Genomic DNA, 17,895 nt, shown 5'->3' with positions numbered 1-17,895 from the left:
CCCGCCGCCGTGGGCGGGGCCGCGTGGACGCGCACAGCCCGGAAAAGGCACGGCACTGAGCATAGAGGAGCGCGCGTACGCACATTCTCTCTCTTTCTTTTCTCAATGTCCAGCAGTGTGGACTGACTGAGCCACGTGTGTGCTAGCAGCAGCAAGACTCTCTGTTATTAATCGGTTTGTAGTTTTAAGACAACCACATCAACGCAAATCCAACAATCTGAAGCGCCGAGAATAAAGGCAACCATGGTGAAACTGGCAAAGGTGAGTGTGTCATTTCGATTTAATAGTCCACAATTTCTCAAATCATTAAGGATTAATGTTTACGCACTGAGGCCTGTATAACGTGCAAGTTCCTGCAGTGTGGCGATGGTGATGATGATGGGGATTAAAAAATTAAAGGCTAGGCTACACCAACATTTACACAATATGCACCATTTAAAACTGATATTCAAAATGTATAACGCTTATTTGTGTCATGTTGTCTAGCTTTGCCGCATTGTTTGTTAGGAGGGGGGAAGCGTGATCGCGATAAAGCAGCACACTTGCTAGTTCTTCTCGACCCAGATCTGAGATCAGCCATGTTTGTGTGCCTTAATGCTCGCTAGGCCCCGAACGGAGCCTGGCTGGCTGCTCGGCCGGGCCGTCCGGAAAAGAGCAGATCTACAAGCTATCAGCGCGGCGCCTCGCAACGTGCTGGGGGGCTTGTAGATCTGATCCTTTTCCGAGAACAGCGATACTCCCACTTATATTAAACACGGTTAAAATGTGACCAACGTTAACTTTACACAAGTTAACCTGGTTTATTAGCTGAATGTAAATAAACTGTAGAAGTCACAAAAATAACACGTTTTTGGATCTTTTGAGCGACTGTTTTTTGTCGAGTGACGCCAAACTACGATGTAATGAAATGTAGCCTCAGTGGTTTGTGTGAAGTGTTTAGCTTTCAAAATGGAGTCCAGCAAACTTTTGTTTTTTTATAATTGGGTTTAAAACGCTTTTTTATTTGGAATTGTCAACTGTAGCCATGACTTGGCGGATGTAGCAATGCGTTAAAATAAAACTCATGTCTCTTTTTAAAATTAAGTTGACACGCACAAAATATACAAATGACCCGAGTTAGCTTAATTGGCTAGCGGCGCAGCAGCACGGTCGTAGAGACTCGTAGTGGATTATTTATTAACGTGAATTAATGGTCGGAAAACTATTAAATCGTGTCACTCGTGCCGTGCGTCGCGGTAATCTCCCGTAATGCGTGTTTTTAATATTTGACGATGGCCGTGTCCGTTGTCTTTTAGGCGTTTTGTCAAAAGTTTAGCAGGAAAACGTGACTAGCATGCTAAAGTAGCTAGCTAGGGGCTAGCCAACGCGCTAGCTTCACCGTGTCCCGCTGCGCTCCACGTGGGGTTCGCGTCGGCTTCTCCAGTGTCACGCGGCGCGTGTCAGATACACATACAGAACAGCATACTTTTAATATATCGATTTTATTAGATGAGGGCACATTCCCCCTCTAATTGTGTGTTTTTACGATTTTGGCGGTTATTTAAGGTCCTTGTGTTGTGTACACTAAAATACTTATGGGTCCTTTTCGTTCCATTTGTGTACTCTAAAGTTTAATACTGGAGCCATTAAAAACCCCTAGGAAGTAGGAACTGTGGCGTGAGGGGGGGGTCCATGGGCTTCATAGATCTTTAGTTTTCCATTTGTGTAGTTTGGTTGGCCATGCCCTAAATCTCATGTACACACAATGTCGCCACAATGCATTTAGCATCCTTTAGATTTTGTCTAAAATATTTTTTTTTGTCCTTTAGGCAAGTAAGCAGGCGACCCCTAAGAAAAAGGCCCCTCCGCCCCCTAAAGAGGAGGAATCTAGTGAAGAGGAAAGCAGTGAAGAGGAGGAAGAGGTATGGTGACTGTGGAAAGGATTTTGGGGGGAATATTTAGGGAAGTGGTTAATTTAAGCCCTTGACCTAAAAGAGAAATTTGATGATTGCAGATCTACAAGTTTGCAGCCATTTTCACTACTACATAAACATTTGTTTACTTTATGGAATTTCTTAGAATTACCATTATTTATTCATGAAATTATACTTTGTTCATAGATCGATCAGTTTCATTTTAATTCATGAAATTATATCTGCTTTTTTATGAATGATTTAGAAATAATTATAACAATGTAGGAAACAACATTATCCATACAAATGTGTTAATATATAGTGGATGAAGACGGTTGAGTTGAATTGTGTTATTTTTTATATAATATATATATTTTTTTCAGGCTCCACCCCAGAAAAAAGTAACACCAGCTAAAGCTCCAGCAGTCAAAGCTGTGAAAAATGGCAAAGCAGCAAAAAAGCCAGAGAGTGAGGAAGAGGAGGACGAAGACTCTGGTAAATAATGCACTTTATTTGAATAATTCAAAAGTCAAACTACTGGAACAAGTGCTTTTTTGTGAAGGCGCTCTGACTTTATGCAGGGCTTAAAGTTCTCAGTCCTGGGGACTGATTTCGGTCCTGAGGCTTTCATAGGGGTCATTTAATGGCATCAGTGCAGATTAGCAAAAAATCTTTTTCAGTCTTGGGATTTTTTGGGGGCTTTAAGCCCTGGACTTTATGGTTAAGACCTTATTACGACCTCAATCCAAAAGCTTGTGATGCTGTTAGAAAGCAATTAAATTTGGTTGAGGGGAATTAAGGTTCATGTCTTTATTTTGGCCCCCCTTTTTGGGCATGTTAACATAACAAAAATAATGTTTTGCTTACTAATTGTTGCGAGATCTGACTGATGTCAAATTCACCCACAGAGGAGGAAGAGTCCGATGAGGAAGCCCCTCCCCCTAAAGCAACTCCCGCCAAGGCTGCACCAGCCAAAGCTAAGGCAGAGGAATCTGACGATGACGACGAAGATGATGATGGTAATCTTTTTACGTGTACCTGATGACGTGTTACTCAGAAACGGGCTAGCACTGATGTATCGGCCATTCGTTCTAATCTATCAGTTTTTTTATTATTGTACTGCACATATTTTACTGTTTCATAAATGCTTTAAATTTTGTAAGTGCTTGAATTTCATGAAACATTGACTGCCACCAGTGCACACTAACCCATTCTGGGCGGGCACCCATTTTGGTGTTAGCATTATGTTATGCTTTAGCTATTTAAAAATGGCAGACCTACAAGCTCATAGCGCGCTACCGAGTGGCGAGCTATGAGCTTGTAGGTCTGCAATTTTTGAAAAAATCGAAGAGCGACTGACATAGAAGACATTTTTAGAATCTGATCTCAGGTCAGAATGGAAAGCTGTCGGGATGTAGAAGACATTTTTAGAATCTGATCTCAGGTCAGAATGGGCTAAACCTAAGAAGAACGCCACCTTTCCTTTACCCAACCCCCTCCATTTCTTGACATGCATGTGGTCACTCAGTACTCATGTGTGTAATGTACGGAGGTAGATCAAAGCCAATGCTATGTCTTCGGTACCGGTGTGTTCCTGTCTGCCGTTTCTATCCTCAATCGCTGGCACATGTTCTGTCCGAACGCATACGGGTGTGATAATCTTGTGCAATGTGTTTTGGCAAGAAGAGGCCCACTCTGATTATGGTGGAAGTCATGATTGGTATTGACGATGTGGTCCGGGATCAACGTTATTTTACTTGATCTCATTCACACCCACATTACTGATAGACTAGAATTATTAGGTATAATAAACATTAAAATCCTTTGTTTTTCTCAGAGGAGGAATCTGAAGAGGAGGCCCCTCCCCCAGTTAAAGGAAAGGGCACTCCTGCCAAGGCACCAGTAAAGGCGGAGGAGTCTGAAGATGATGATGAAGAAGATGGTAAGACTGTTGAATCGTATCTGTGGCGACGTCTTGCTGGTTATTTTGAGGAACCAGTGACGCGTCATATTTTAAATAGCACCCAGTTTTTAGCTGCACATGATGACCAAAAAAAAAAAAAAAAAGACATCAAACCTCTTTGGATGATTCTGATTGTGAATGGTTGAGTGAATGAATGAATAAATGTGTTATACTGGTTGTTCCCATGACGTCACCCATTTTCTGATGGCAGCTAACACAGGATTAGTGTATTTAGAACGGTGCTGCACTGGTGTTTGATGTATCTGTATGTGTTGTGGCTTTCAGAGTCTGAGGAAGAGATGGACACCACCCCAGCAGCCCCAGCCAAGAAAGCTGGTATGGTCAAAGCCAAGGAGGAGTCTGAGGAGGATGATGATGATGAGGAGGAAGATGATGATGATGAGGAAGATGACGATGAGGGTGAGTTGTTTGACTAGCCTTGAGTGAAATATATGAATATACCCCAGTTGGGTTGCATATGATGACAAACAAGGGACTTAATACTGAATGTGTGTGATGTCACCTTTTAAATGATCTGATGCCAGCTAATTAGTGGATTTAGTATTATATGACGACGAGGGTGAGTTGTTTGACTAGCTTTTACCTAAGCTAAGGTTGAACTAAACACTTGTTGTTTATAGATGCACCTGCGGCCCCTGCAAAGAGGAAGGCTGATGCTAAGAAGGAAACGCCCCCTGCCAAAAAGGCCAAGGCTGATGGTGAAGGTAAGACTGCATACAGACATCTAATTTTAATAACTGGATGTTAATGTATTTTATAATCCATTAATGGAAATGTGTTCTCTCTGATATTTGTATAATTTAATGTGATCTTTCTCTCTAAGGTTTCTGTCTCTTCGTTGGAAACCTGAACCCAAACAAAGAATATGATGAAATCAAAGACGCCCTGAGGAAATTTTTCACAAAGAACAATCTCGAGATCGTGGATGTCAGGCTAGGAGGCTCAAAGTAAGTCGTTATTATTGGAAGTGCCACAGTTTCTTCTTTATTAGGGATTCTGAGATGGATGTCCCCTCCATTTCTTGGACATGCATGTGGTCACTCAGTACTCATGTGTGTAATGTACGGAGGTAGATCAAAGCCAATGCTATGTCTTCGGTACCGGTGTGTGTTATCGTCTGCCGGTCCTATCCTCAATCGCTGGCACATCCGCAACCCGATTCCTACTTGGGTCGGCATTGCGGCAATGTATGCACGTTTTCCTCAAATATTGAGGAAAACTAATGGAACCATATTTAATAAAGCCCAACATATGATTCGACTTATTTTTCAAATTATCAATGGATGGATATGATTCACTCAAACCATCTATTGCAGAGTTATACCACTGACTCGAATTCTGCAAATGCATGTTGGCTTTATTCTAATGCCTTTGTTTGTGTCTCGTTTTGACAGACGGTTTGGCTATGTTGAATTCAATTCGGAAGAGGACCTGGAGAAAGCCCTGGAGCTGAACGGCAAGAAAGTGTTGGGAATGGAGATGAAGCTCGACAAGGCAAAGAGTAAAGAGAACTCTCAACAGCAAAAATCAGGTACAACATGGTCCCGTTTCATGGATAGCTTTCTGTACAAAGAACTACTGATTTAGAATGGGCAAAAAACAACTTGGTAGCAGCACTGCCACCGGTGTGACCTAAAGAACATCATTCATTTCCCCTTGCCCTCCATTTCTTGAACATGCATGTGGTCACTCAGTACTCATGTGTGTAATGCACGGAGGTAGATCAAAGCCAATGCTATGTCTTCGGTACCGGTGTGTGTTATCGTCTGCCGGTCCTATCCTCAATCGCTGGCACATGTTCTGTCCAAACGATATGGGTGTGATCATGTCCAAGTTCTTGTAAATTTATTCCACAGCCTAGTTGCCACGATGCAATGTGCACACCATCTTCTGTTATATAGTTGAAAACGTGCTCTTTTCACATTACAATGCTGATATTACAATGCACTGGCTGCAAACAAGCCTTATGTAGGCTGGCATTCTGTGGTGTTGTGGTTTCATTTTTATGCTCGTTTCTTCCACAGAGAGGGACGCAAAAACGTTGTTCGTGAAGAACCTTCCATTCGCCGCCACAACAGACGACCTCAAGGAGGTCTTCGATGAAGCGGTGGACATCAGGCTTCCTATTGGTCAGAACGGTTCAAACAGAGGGTAAGAGGCAGCTATGAAGTCTTTGAATATTGTGCTGCAATCGTAACATTGGTCTAATTGACTTGTATAACATTTCTTTGTTGACGCATGTGACTCATGTGCTGAAGGTGAATACTACAATGACCTCTGCAGTGCTAGACCAGATGGGATGTGAATTTTTGTAAACGTTTCGGATGAGCTAATTGTTTCCAAATTTGTTCCACAGCATTGCCTACATTGAATTCAAATCTGAAGAGGACGCAGAGAAGTACCTTGAGAAGGCGCAGGGCACCGACGTCCAGGGGCGCTCCATCCTCGTGGACTTTGTGGGGCAGAAGAGCCAACAGAATAAAGCTGGCGCCTGGGGAGCAGGTAAACATGCTCTACAAATTTGACATCTTTGCTGATAAACTCAGGGCCAGTCAAATGACCCACTGAAGGTCCAGACTGTATTGACCATACGCGCGTTGGCAGCCATTTTACTTTACATCACACTTTGGGTAGACTTTCATGACATAAGATCAAAATGGCTGCCGTGTGAATATGGTCAACTACATGCATGGCCTGAGAGGATGCAAACCTTAATCTCCTGAGTTCTTCTGTGAGGATTATAAAGATAGTAAAGTACTGATCAGTGCCATGATTTGTGCTTTCCAGAGGCCTGTTGGCACCTTGCATCTGAACTCACCTCTTGTCTCTCCTTTTTCAGCTCCAGCAGCTGCAGGGGCACCCTGCAAAACCCTGATGGTCAACAACGTTGCATTCACCGCCACAGAGGACGTCCTTCAACAGGCATTCGAGAAGTCTGTTTCCATCCGTATTCCTCAGAACAACGGCAGGTCCAAAGGGTGAGTGGTACAATTGAACATTGACCAAGCGGCACCATTTGACAATTTGATACCTTAAGTTTAATGACATGCCCAAAATGGGGACGCCAGCTCGAATGTGGTTAAACACATGAACATTTAAAGCCAGGTGAGGTATGTGAAGCGGGTTCAAAGCCCGTTTCTGCTATCTAACAGTTGGTTGAGTTGGATACCAATAGGCAGACTTGTAAATGACCCTTGCTAATGCAAGGGCATCCAGAATGTCTGCAAAGAATACCCTACCATAACCAAGTGGCAAAACACGACTGCTTGGCGTGAGAATGATATGGAATTTAGAGATGTCCCCTTGCCCTCCATTTCTTGAACATGCATGTGGTCACTCAGTACTCATGCGTGTAATGCACGGAGGTAGATCAAAGCCAATGCTATGTCTTCGGTACCGGTGTGTGTTATCGTCTGCCGGTCCTATCCTCAATCGCTGGCACATCCTCAACCTGATTCCTACTTGGGTCGCCAATTTGCTTTGGCAATGTATGCAGTTGTGGGGGAACATTTTGTACAATTCATGAAAAATCACACCTTGAATATCGGTCTGCTGTCTTTCGCTGAATGTGCCCAAAAATGGAACCAAATTGGAAGGAATTAATGTTTTCTAATGGATTCATTTCCTTGGTTGGCTGAGGGTATGGTACTATGGTATGCACATGCTTAAAGTGAGTGGCAAAGCAACAGGCAAAGTGAGTTTAATGTTTAATGCAATCAGATAGGACTTTTCTGTTTGGATGTATGGACTGTCAAGGCCAGAAAGTGTGTTTTTTTTTGTTTTTTTTAGCCACTAGGCATTCCTGTTAACTTCCAGGTTTGATGATGATGTCACGCGCATACGGCCTCTATAGCCCCCCACCACCACCACCTTGAGACATGGATTTGAATAATTTGGCATTAATGGCATTCATTTAGCAAGACCCATTTGTGAAGTAGATGCAGTGGTCCGTATGTCTGCCATGCAGCAAGAACTCTCCCACATTTCTATTAACGTTTCTCTATCTTTGTTTTCCTGTGCAGCTTTGCCTTTGTGGAGTTTGAAAACGACGATGATGCCAAGGAGGCCATGGAGAGCGTGAACAACACAGAGATCGAAGGGAGGACGGTCAGGATAGAGTACAGCCAGCAGATGGGGAACAGGAGAGAGAGTGGCGGCCAGGGATTTAAATCCGGTAGGTTTGCTCGAAATATGGCACGTTGAAGCATTTAAAACTAGTTTTTAACCTTTCATATTGAGGCCCATACTTTATTCGGCATTTGAGCCACAGACCATGATTTGATATTTAGTATCGTTGGATAAGATTCTGTCTGTTCATGCTGTATTGATGTTGCCCCATAGGAGACAACAGGCCAACATTGATCAACATAACTTTGGATCAATGTTTTTAAGCCAGTGCATGTGTAATCGATGTCATTTAAATGGACAGATTGTACACAACTTGTAGATTAAGAAGACCAACATCTTCATTGAGTTTTTTTGTTTTTGTTTTGGCCACCAGGTCCTACAAAAACATTGTTTGTCAAGGGGCTCTCTGAGGACACGACAGACGAGACCCTCAGGGATTCGTTTGAAGGGTCTGTTGGAGCAAGGATCGTCACAGACAGAGATACCGGCTCGTCTAAAGGGTAAGGCTCAACTCACTTTTTCTGGAAAAATACCCACTTGTGGGTTACCTTCACACAGGCTAGCCTATTTGTATAGTTCTGGTCCTCTTGTTTACAGTGCACTAAAAACATCTATAGCCATTCTGATCATCCTCTCCCTGTGCGTCTGTAGCTTTGGCTTTGTGGACTTCGACAACGAGACGGATTGTCAGACCGCCAAGGAAGCCATGGAGGAGGGCGAGATCGACGGCAACAGGGTGACACTCGACTACGCCAAGCCCAAAGGCGAAGGCGGATTCCGTGGTGGCCGTGGAGGTGGTGGTGGTTTCGGAGGCGGCGGATTCCGCGGTGGCCGAGGTGGCGGCGGTTTCGGCGGCGGCCGGGGAGGACGTGGCGGCGGCGGCGGATTTGGTGGCCGCGGAGGTGGCGGCAGAGGAGGAGGAGGAAGAGGACGCGGCGGAGATCGCGGAGGCGGACGCGGCTTTGGCGGTAAGAAGATAACAATGGGGTTAAGCTAAAGCAAATCTATAGTGGACTGGAGAAAAAACTTTACAAAATCTAATCTAATGCATTTAGAACATGCATTTCGACACAAACAAAATGAACAAATCCAGTGCTTAAAATCATTTCTTCTTGTCGTTCCAGGTGGCCGAGGAGGCGGTGGTGGTTTCGGGAAGCCCCAGGGCAAGAAAATCAAGTTTGACGACTAAAAAAAATAATCTGTTTTAGTTTGTACTATATGAACGGACTCTGGTTTCATCGCTTTACAGAGCCTTTGGACATTCCACAAAAAGCATCATCGATTATTATATTTAACTGTAAAAGTGGGCATTTTAAGCCCCTCCCCTTCCCGACTTCCTCAAACCCCTTTTTCCCTTTCGCCGGAATGGTCCTTCTTCTCTCTTTGGCCGGAGGGCTGCCAGTGAGATGATCCTGAAGGTCCCGACTGCACATCATCCTCGTCTCTTCAATCCAGACCACAGTTTATTTTTCTCCCTTTTTTATTTGCTTTTTTCCAAAAGGAGTCAAATGGAATGTGTCTGGCTAAACTGAGAAGTTTGCTGTGAATGGTAAATGCCCGTTAATGCAGATACATCTGATCGTGTACATGAGGAGAAACGAATTTGTATTCATTTTGAGTTCATTTTATTTTTTTTGTAAAGAAAAGAAATTGTGATGTATCCTTATATTTTTGTTTGTTTTTGTTTGCCTTTAGTTGGGAGGGGGGAAAAGAGTTTTACTTCATGTTGTATTTTTGACGGACAAGGGGATGGAGTCGGGGCCTGATGACGTTGTTGGGTGTTGTTTAGAACGTGTTAAACAGTTCTGTCCTGTTCTTTAGGTGGGTTGGGCACACAAGTCCATGTATTTAGAAGTCAGTCACAAGAGGACTAGAGGACTCTCAATGTTGACGCTATGTAATATTTGTAGTGCATTGACTAATTTTTTTCCCATCTGAGAATCTGAGGTTGAATAAAACCTGTAAGTGGTGATTTTTAAATGTGGTGGTTTGTCAACTATGTTTGCATTATACCTCTATACCGCTATAATGTTTATCGATGTCGGGCGGGAACAAAGTTTTTTTTTTTTATCCGTATTGTGAAAAGGCTGATCTGCTAAAGTGTTAATGATGGTGAACCAAATGGAAATATTAACCAGAGCTAATGAAGAGTTGAGACAAAGGAGAATTTTAAGTCCAGAATTCTCACTCTTACCTGAAAGTGCCATCTGTCCTGGCCCCTTGCTTATCCATAACTTAAATAATTAGAACAATTTCAAATTGTTTATCTCTCGTGGAACGCTTTTATTTATTTGACAAGTTTACACACTACATCCATACGGCATGTAGATTTGATGAATTCTTTGAATCTGTCCATCAGCCTGGCCTTTTTTGCACGTCTCAAATTCAACCCAGTGATTTCCCACTGGACCCAAGTGGTTCTCCTGAACAGGCTTTGCTTTGACTAATGCCCATGCAGGCTACTCCAATGGGCATAGATTAGGCTTAATCTAAGACTGATCTGGCATGGCTGTTACTGTTTGTGTGGAAGGAAGTTGCTTTGGTAATACCTGTGTATCCAAACATTTCTGCTGGATATGGAAATGGTTGCAGATGTTAACGGTTAATAGCCAAGCTCAATGCTGAGCTGGGATGTGAAGTCATACCATGGGTTTAGAGCAGCCCGTTTTCAGTAAGTCAAATGTGGATATTCTGCCATAGTAGACATGGTAAACACATTTAGTGTCGATGGTTCTTTTGGGTCCTCTTGCTCCTAACCACCCATAAGTCCTGACTGGTGGTTTGTACCATAAATGTTACTGCACTTCTGAAGTCCTTGTCGCAGCTATTGACTGCTTGTCCACTAGGTGGCAGTGTCCACCATAGGTAACCATAATTGCAATGTCACCTGGACAGTGTTGTACTAACTACACGGATGCCTTCTCCTTAAATGGTGGACTACCCCTAGAGTGAAATACAGGAGAGCTGCAGGTAAGAAAGGCTAGGATACAAAATTTAATGTCAGTTTTAAATTGAATTATGTATGACCAATGTATTCTATAAAATAAATAGGCCTAGTAAATGTATGCAAGAATGTACATGATCTATTGCCAATGGAAAGGGTACATAGTCTATTCTACAATCTAGCTATGTATGATTGAATGCAAGTAAGCTGCTGAAATTTATATTTGTCACCCCAAGGTGTGATGCAAAAATGGGGATCTTAAAACCTTTATTTTTACATTTTGGCTATATTGATATGCCCCAACATTAGTCGACCAATCCTGGCATAAAGGATTGTGGTTCTGAAAAGACAAGTTAACAGTTTTGGACATAAAGGTTTCCACCCTACATGATGTAGATTTATGAGTTCTGAGAAACTCCATCAGTCTGTCCTTTGCATATTCAACCCAGTTGGGTGTAATGCTGAGTACCCAAGAAAGACACGTATTGTGTCGATTCGCTGAGCAGTTCTTCAGAACAGACTTGGACTGACGCCCAATGGCCATTGATTAGACTTAATCGTAGGCTGGCAGGATCTGGATTCTGGAAGGAAATTGCATTGGAATTATGTATCCAGAGTCCAGACACATTTCTGTTGGATATATGGAAAGGGCTTCAAATGTTTACAGTTGACATCAACATCCAAGCTCATGGCTGACCTGGGATGTGAAGTGATGCCATGGTTGTAGACATGGTAAACACATTTAGTGTCAAATGTGTGGTTATTTTGGGTCCTAACCACCCATAAGTTCTGAATATGGGGTTTGTCGTCTGTTTTACCACAAATGGGACGCACTTGTGAAGGCCTATAGCAATAGCAGCTATAAACTGCTTGGCGGTGCCCACCATAGGTAGCCATACAGGTGTGGTACAATGTTGTATAGGCCTACCTTTGAAGTGGTGAAAACACTACCCTTTTCATGATGTTTTGCTTATTTAGCACCAGGGGGCAGTCTTCTATACTCTGCTCATGCTTGGTTGAATTTCAATTTCAATATGGCTACTCAAAGTTAGTCGTCTAATTCTAACAGAAAATGAAAAGCAGGGCAGTTTATACTATAGAATAATACCTACTAATTAAATAACACCTATTATGACAAAGTCTTTATTATTAATTACGATAGTAGTCCTACTAGACATTTTAAGCCTATAGAATCAAACGGGGGGAAAAACGAAGAAGGAAAAAAATATATAATAAAAAAGAATATTTAATTAGGCTAGGCCTATATGATATAGCCCACTACATTTAATATATATGCTTTGTTTAGCGTTTTTTTTTTTCCTTTTTTTCTCACAATATCAAAGGTTTTATGGTCATGATTCACCAGGACCTTAGATGGCTTGATTCTAGGCTTAAAATAATTGATATAATTATTGAATTATAAATGCTACTTCTGGAATAATAGGTTCTTTAAAAATAGATCTATTTTATCATAACTACGGTAGTTTTATAATATTATCTGCATGTATCAGTTGATTAATGGTAATGGAGTGGAGAACTTCCACAGAAAAGTGAGTTAGAATTTGATTGATTGAATGAAATATTTATTAACAGTTTGCAGAATTTACAGTACATTTCAAGCACAAACTCAATACAAAGACTGTTAACTGTGAGTGGACGACCCAATTAAGCATTACACTTGTTTACAACAGGGTCCACATTGTTCAATTCATCAAAACATTTAGAGACATACAAATAGACATTTCTATGTAGCTAAAGAACAGAACAGGAATTCATCATATAGGAAGCAAAAAGGGAAAAGATACATATACAGTGAGGGGAAAGGGGGGGGGGGTGGGGGGGATTCAGATCTTACAGAGGCCAGTTTCGAATTGCAGCCCTCCGTAGGTGCCCTTTGAGAGCGGTTTTGAAGGAGTCAAGGGATTCACATGTCTTAATGACTGTTGGTAGGGCGTTCCACATTTTGGTGGCATAGGAGCGAAAATAATTTAGTCCCTTGTTTGTGCCGAATCTGGGTTGTACATGGTTTGTTGCACTCCCTCTGGTGTTGTGGGTGTGGACTTCGTTTACATTAAGGAAGTATTTAGACAGGTACATGGGTATCTTGGTGGTGTAACGAATCTTGTGGACCAGACCCATTGCAAGATGCTGTACTCTGTCGTTGACCCTAAGCCATCCCAGCCTGTCAAAGTGGGCAGGGGTGAGGTGGGTTCGGGGGGTGAGGCCAAGTAGGAGCCTGACCAGTTTGTTTTGGGAGGTCTGGAGCCTTGTTTTAAGGGCCTTTGAGGTGCTGTGGTACCAAGAGGTGGATGCATAGTCAAAGAAACCTTGTACGAAGGCTCCTGTTAAGGTCTTCAAGGTGTTTTTGCTGACCAGTGAGGAGATCCTGTAAAGGAATCTTGTTCTTTGATTGACTTTTTTGATTACGTTGGTGGCCATTTTATCACCGGAAAGATTGGCCTCCAGGATGGAACCTAGGTAGGTAATTTGATCTTTTCGTGTGATAATATTGTCACCCACTCTAACCAAGAAGCCATCTGCCTTGCTGAGATTACTATTTGATCCGAAGAGAATGGATTAAGTTTTTCCCAGGTGTAAGGATAGTTTGTTATCAGCGAGCCAGGTGCAGATTCTACCGAGTTCAGAGCTGAGGGTCTTTTCAACCTGCAGTTTGTTCCTGTCCGAGACCAGCAGTGCTGAGTCATCTGCGAACAGGAACAAGTTGCAGTCACAAGCTGATGTCATGTCATTAACATATATTAGGAACAGTAAAGGCCCTAGTATGCTTCCTTGTGGGACGCCACAGCTCACTGGGAAACTCAAGGGAAACCATACCGGATTGCCTGGTTGAGTCACCATTACAAGGAACTGTGCCCATAATCAATCGCAATTAGTATCTGCTTACTCATAGAATAAGTTACAATGAACAGCAACATGAGTTTAATATGGAAGGTTAATTTCTTTCCCCCACACCATGACCATATTGGTTGATTCTCAGTCAGGGTGGTGGTCCCCAGGTTGATTCTCAGTCAAGGTGGTGGTCCCTGGTTCATACTCAGTTGAAAACCCCTGCTGTGGGAGAGTGCAATCATCCAATCCACTAAGCAACTCAAAGCAAGGGTTGGTATACCAACCATTTGCAATTTTGGCACATTTTTTGGGGGGCGCTACCCACACGTTTAGCTGTGTTGCTCATTCCACGAATGCCCGATTCTTACAATCTATACAGACTATACCTCGTTGTACAGGTGATAACGATCAACGATTAAAATGATTTAAAACATAATACCAAATGATATCATCAAAGTGGAGAAATAAAGGACCAAAGTTACGTTTCTGAACCTTTAGAGTTAATATTTTTAAATGGTATATTTTTTAGGTTTAATTACACAATACTTATTGATCTTTTTTAATCCTATACCTAACAAATTACCTAAAAAAACTAAAAACTAAAACTAAACTAAAACTAAGCATTTCACCAAAATAAAAACTAAATAAATACTAGCAAACCCGCTCTAAAAACTAACTGAATTAGAAAGGGAAAAAAAGTAAAAACTAACTAAAACTAAACTATAATGAAAAAAACAAAACTATTATAACCTTGGTAGCCTCGCATATAGTCTAATATTGGAGCAATATGAAGGCTGCCAGTGGATGCGAGGCTAGTGGGAATGTGGTAAGTGAGGATGCTGGCGTTGACTGTTCGCCGCTTCACCTCGTTACGTCCCAATCTATATTATATATAATCTATATATATATATTTTTTAGCTACATCAGATGTGAATTCTCAGAGTATTGCAAGAACAGTCTTGATAACTGATTTACAAACCGTTGGAGGGCAGCTAAAGCTCACAAAAGCTTGACGGAAACAAAGAAGAAGAACAAGTTGAACAAGTTGAAGAAGTGGAAACTTCTGCAAAGTGGAAAGTCCGGAAAGTCTTGTGACGCAAGCTTTTAGTTCTGAGGTGAGGCAATAGTTCTATGTCTGTCTAGGGTAGGGTGAGGCGGTTACGGCAGTTGAGAAGAAGAGGAAGAGGACGTTGTCAGCCACCTCAACCAGGAGCTGCTGAACTGATCGAGGGCTTTGTCTCTGAAGGTAGGCTATACGTGCCTGGGCACTTGTTTGAATTGTTTTGCAGGTTTAGGTTTAGGCATAGTTTTTGTGAGGTTTAAAGGGTTATGTTTAAAAACTAAAAATAGATAATCCCGCCTGGGCCCTAGTGGGCAGGACGGTGCTGCACAGCCTGCTGCTGAAATAATGGTCCTAGTCAGACGGTGACATAACTATTTATTTACACGACAAAACCGGAAATATAATGTAAGTAATGTATATATATCGATTTATTTTTTACATGCGTCTAGCAATGTTAGGAGGGCCATGTTTTGTGCTCTGCTCGCCACTGTAGGGACCAGACGAAGCATGGCTGCTCACCCCGGAAATGGGCAGATCTAAACCGTATAAGTAACTAACTTGGCGGTGGATTATTATTATGCATATCATATTAATCATATAATATTCACGACGGCCGTGTCGTTGTCCTTTAGGCCAGTGGTTCCCAAACCTTTTCATGTTAAGGACCCCCAAATTGACACGCATTAGCCCGCGGACCCCCATTTGAGAAAAATATGCCAATTGCCAACCCATTGTAAAATCAAAGTTAATTTAAAGAATGGAATGGAACCAAATGGACCTGTTAGGGTCTATTTAGGTTCCATTTGTACACTCTGAGTTAAAGACCCATACGGGACCATTTGGTTCCTATTTCCTAACTATCATTTAGCTGGGGACCCCCTGGAACTCCCTCAAGGACCCCACTTTGGGAACCCCTACTTTAGGCGTTGTTTGTTAAGAGTTTTGCAGGACAACGTGACTAGCATGTTAAACTAGCTAACTGGTTGGACTAGCTAGCCAATAACTTTTATGTAGCCAACACTTATGTGTCACACCCTTAGAGTATATATACTCTATGGTCACAGTCACACCCTGGGAGCGGAACAGAGTGCCATTATAAAGAGGCGACACGCCTCAAATACTTGGAATCACCACTTCATGGCGCAGCGGTAGTGCTTTGACGTCAGCACACCAAGATGGCGGCGCCATCTAGTGGTGATTCCAAAGACTAGTCAGAACGCTACCTTTCCAGTGATAACTGGAAAAGCTCTGCTCAACTCTAAGCTCTGCTGTCTGCTCTAAATGAATCAAAAATTATATATATATATATTTTTTTAAATTAAATTAAATCGGGTGAGCAACGTCTTCGGGCACATGATCACGTATAGCCGTTTAACCTGGCCTGGCTTGATCACCCAAATAATGCTACACAGTGGAAATCACCATTGCTGTGTATTATGTAGCCCTATACAGTATAATCGGCCTATCATTTTGGTCATGACCCATTGGAAAGCATGTTGGGTTAACTGTTGTTTATAAATGTGGGTATTGGGAAAGTTATGCATTGTTAGTTGGCAGTGATTGATTGGTCCTTTTGCAGATGTAAAAACATAAATCCTTTTTTTTTCTCAGAGGAGGAATCTGAAGAGGAGCCCCCTCCCCCAGTCAAAGTTAAAGTCACTCCTGCCAATGCACCAGTGAAGGCTACAGCTGCTAAGGAGGAGTCTGAAGATGATGATGAACAAGATGGTAAGACTGTCAAATCGTATCTGTGGCGACGTCTCGCGACGTCTCGCTTTGAGGAACCAGTCTAGTCGGGTCCCCAAATGAAAAATAGAAAATGGCCCTGTAGGCATTCTTGAGGAAGGACTTAATGTGTTAATATAAAAAAACTGGCACCCTTATTTCACTGGCATACAGTGGATTCTTATTTGGAATACATTGAACAAAAAATGCTATATACTGACTTTTCCTCAAAAATGCCAACACGCTTCTCATTTGTGGCATTTGGGCACCTGACTAGTGTGACACCGTCATATTTTGAATTCCCCTCAGTTTTTGGCTGGATATGATGAAACATCAAAACTGTGTTGTATTTTCTGATTGTGAATGGTTGAGTGAATGAATGAATGATTGTGTTATACTGTTTGTGCCCATGACGTCAAATATTGATCTGATACCAGCTAACACAGGATTAGTATATTTAGAACGGTGCTGCACTGGTGTTTGATGTATCTGTGTTGTGTCTTTCAGACTCTGAGGAAGAGTTGGACACCACCACAGCAGCCCCAGCCAAGAAGCCGAGGAGGAGTCAGAGTAGGATGATGATGAGGGTGAGTTGTTTTGACTAGCTTTTAGCGAACAAATAAGCAAAAGAGGAGGAGGAAGAGGTATAGGGTGAAAAGAGGATTTCGTTGTAATTTAAAAATATATATATTTAGAGTTGCTTAACCCATTTAGACCTGAGGCCGATTCTACAAATGCCTTCTAAAACGATAGTTCTCAAACATTTGTCATTCAAAGTTATTCAACATTTTAGAGTTTTCAAAAAATAGCAGATGTGCAAGCTCACAATGTGACTTGAAGTGACGTGCTGTGAGCTTGTGTATATATGCTATTTTTTAATAGCCAACGCTAAAATCTAAAGTTACACAGATGCTTCCCGGTCTTAATTGGTAAACCACATAAATCTCAGTTTGGGCAATTATCTTAACTAGTCCTTAACCCGTTCGAAGATGGATCTATCATGGTTAAAATGGAGTTTTAAGTTATAATGGGTTTGTATAGGAAGGGGGCAGGGCAGCTAAACTTAATATCAAATATCTAAATACTGACTGAAGCAACTTAAAAACTGTCTGTGGTGTTCACATAAGCCTGGGTAGATGATGAAATGTCAGTCTTTTTTAAAGTGAAATATCCCTTTAAGACCTCCATAAGGTAATGGTCAATGTCAGACATCAGACATACATTCCCTTTTTTATAGTTAGATATAGTTACAATGGCCCCTCCCTGGAAGGTAAAGGCCTTGATCCATTAAAAGTTTTGCAGGACAACG

General features: G+C 42.0%; 1 protein-coding gene and 1 long non-coding RNA gene across 3 annotated transcripts; both read left to right on the top strand.

Moving 5' to 3' along the window:
• The first annotated feature begins 90 nt into the window (after nucleotides 1-90).
• On the top strand, nucleotides 91-9,984 carry ncl (nucleolin). Of its 2 annotated transcripts, none has more exons than XM_083767653.1 (16): nucleotides 91-261; nucleotides 1,809-1,901; nucleotides 2,276-2,387; nucleotides 2,801-2,911; nucleotides 3,730-3,834; nucleotides 4,141-4,275; nucleotides 4,497-4,580; nucleotides 4,700-4,823; nucleotides 5,271-5,407; nucleotides 5,901-6,027; nucleotides 6,233-6,378; nucleotides 6,716-6,854; nucleotides 7,899-8,050; nucleotides 8,378-8,504; nucleotides 8,656-8,972; nucleotides 9,129-9,984. In XM_083767653.1, the coding sequence occupies exons 1-16, from the start codon at nucleotides 244-246 to the stop codon at nucleotides 9,191-9,193; spliced, it is 1,992 nt and encodes a 663-aa protein (XP_083623779.1). In that variant the 5' UTR covers nucleotides 91-243; the 3' UTR covers nucleotides 9,194-9,984. The 2 variants fall into 2 exon arrangements, with proteins under 2 accessions (XP_083623779.1, XP_083623778.1); XM_083767652.1 differs by having other exon boundaries at nucleotides 3,730-3,842; nucleotides 4,143-4,275.
• Nucleotides 9,985-14,973: 4,989 nt separating this feature from the next.
• Nucleotides 14,974-17,140, top strand: LOC310859721. Its single transcript, XR_014569333.1, has 3 exons — nucleotides 14,974-15,044; nucleotides 16,475-16,589; nucleotides 17,094-17,140. It is a non-coding gene; the product is annotated as an uncharacterized lncRNA (long non-coding RNA).
• Nucleotides 17,141-17,895: the final 755 nt, after the last annotated feature.

Source organism: Protomyctophum parallelum (assembly GCF_964188405.1).
Source record: "Protomyctophum parallelum genome assembly, chromosome: 6".
Lineage (NCBI taxonomy): Eukaryota > Metazoa > Chordata > Actinopteri > Myctophiformes > Myctophidae > Protomyctophum > Protomyctophum parallelum.
Note: the sequence above shows the minus strand (reverse complement) of the source record. Positions and strands in the feature narration are given on the sequence as shown.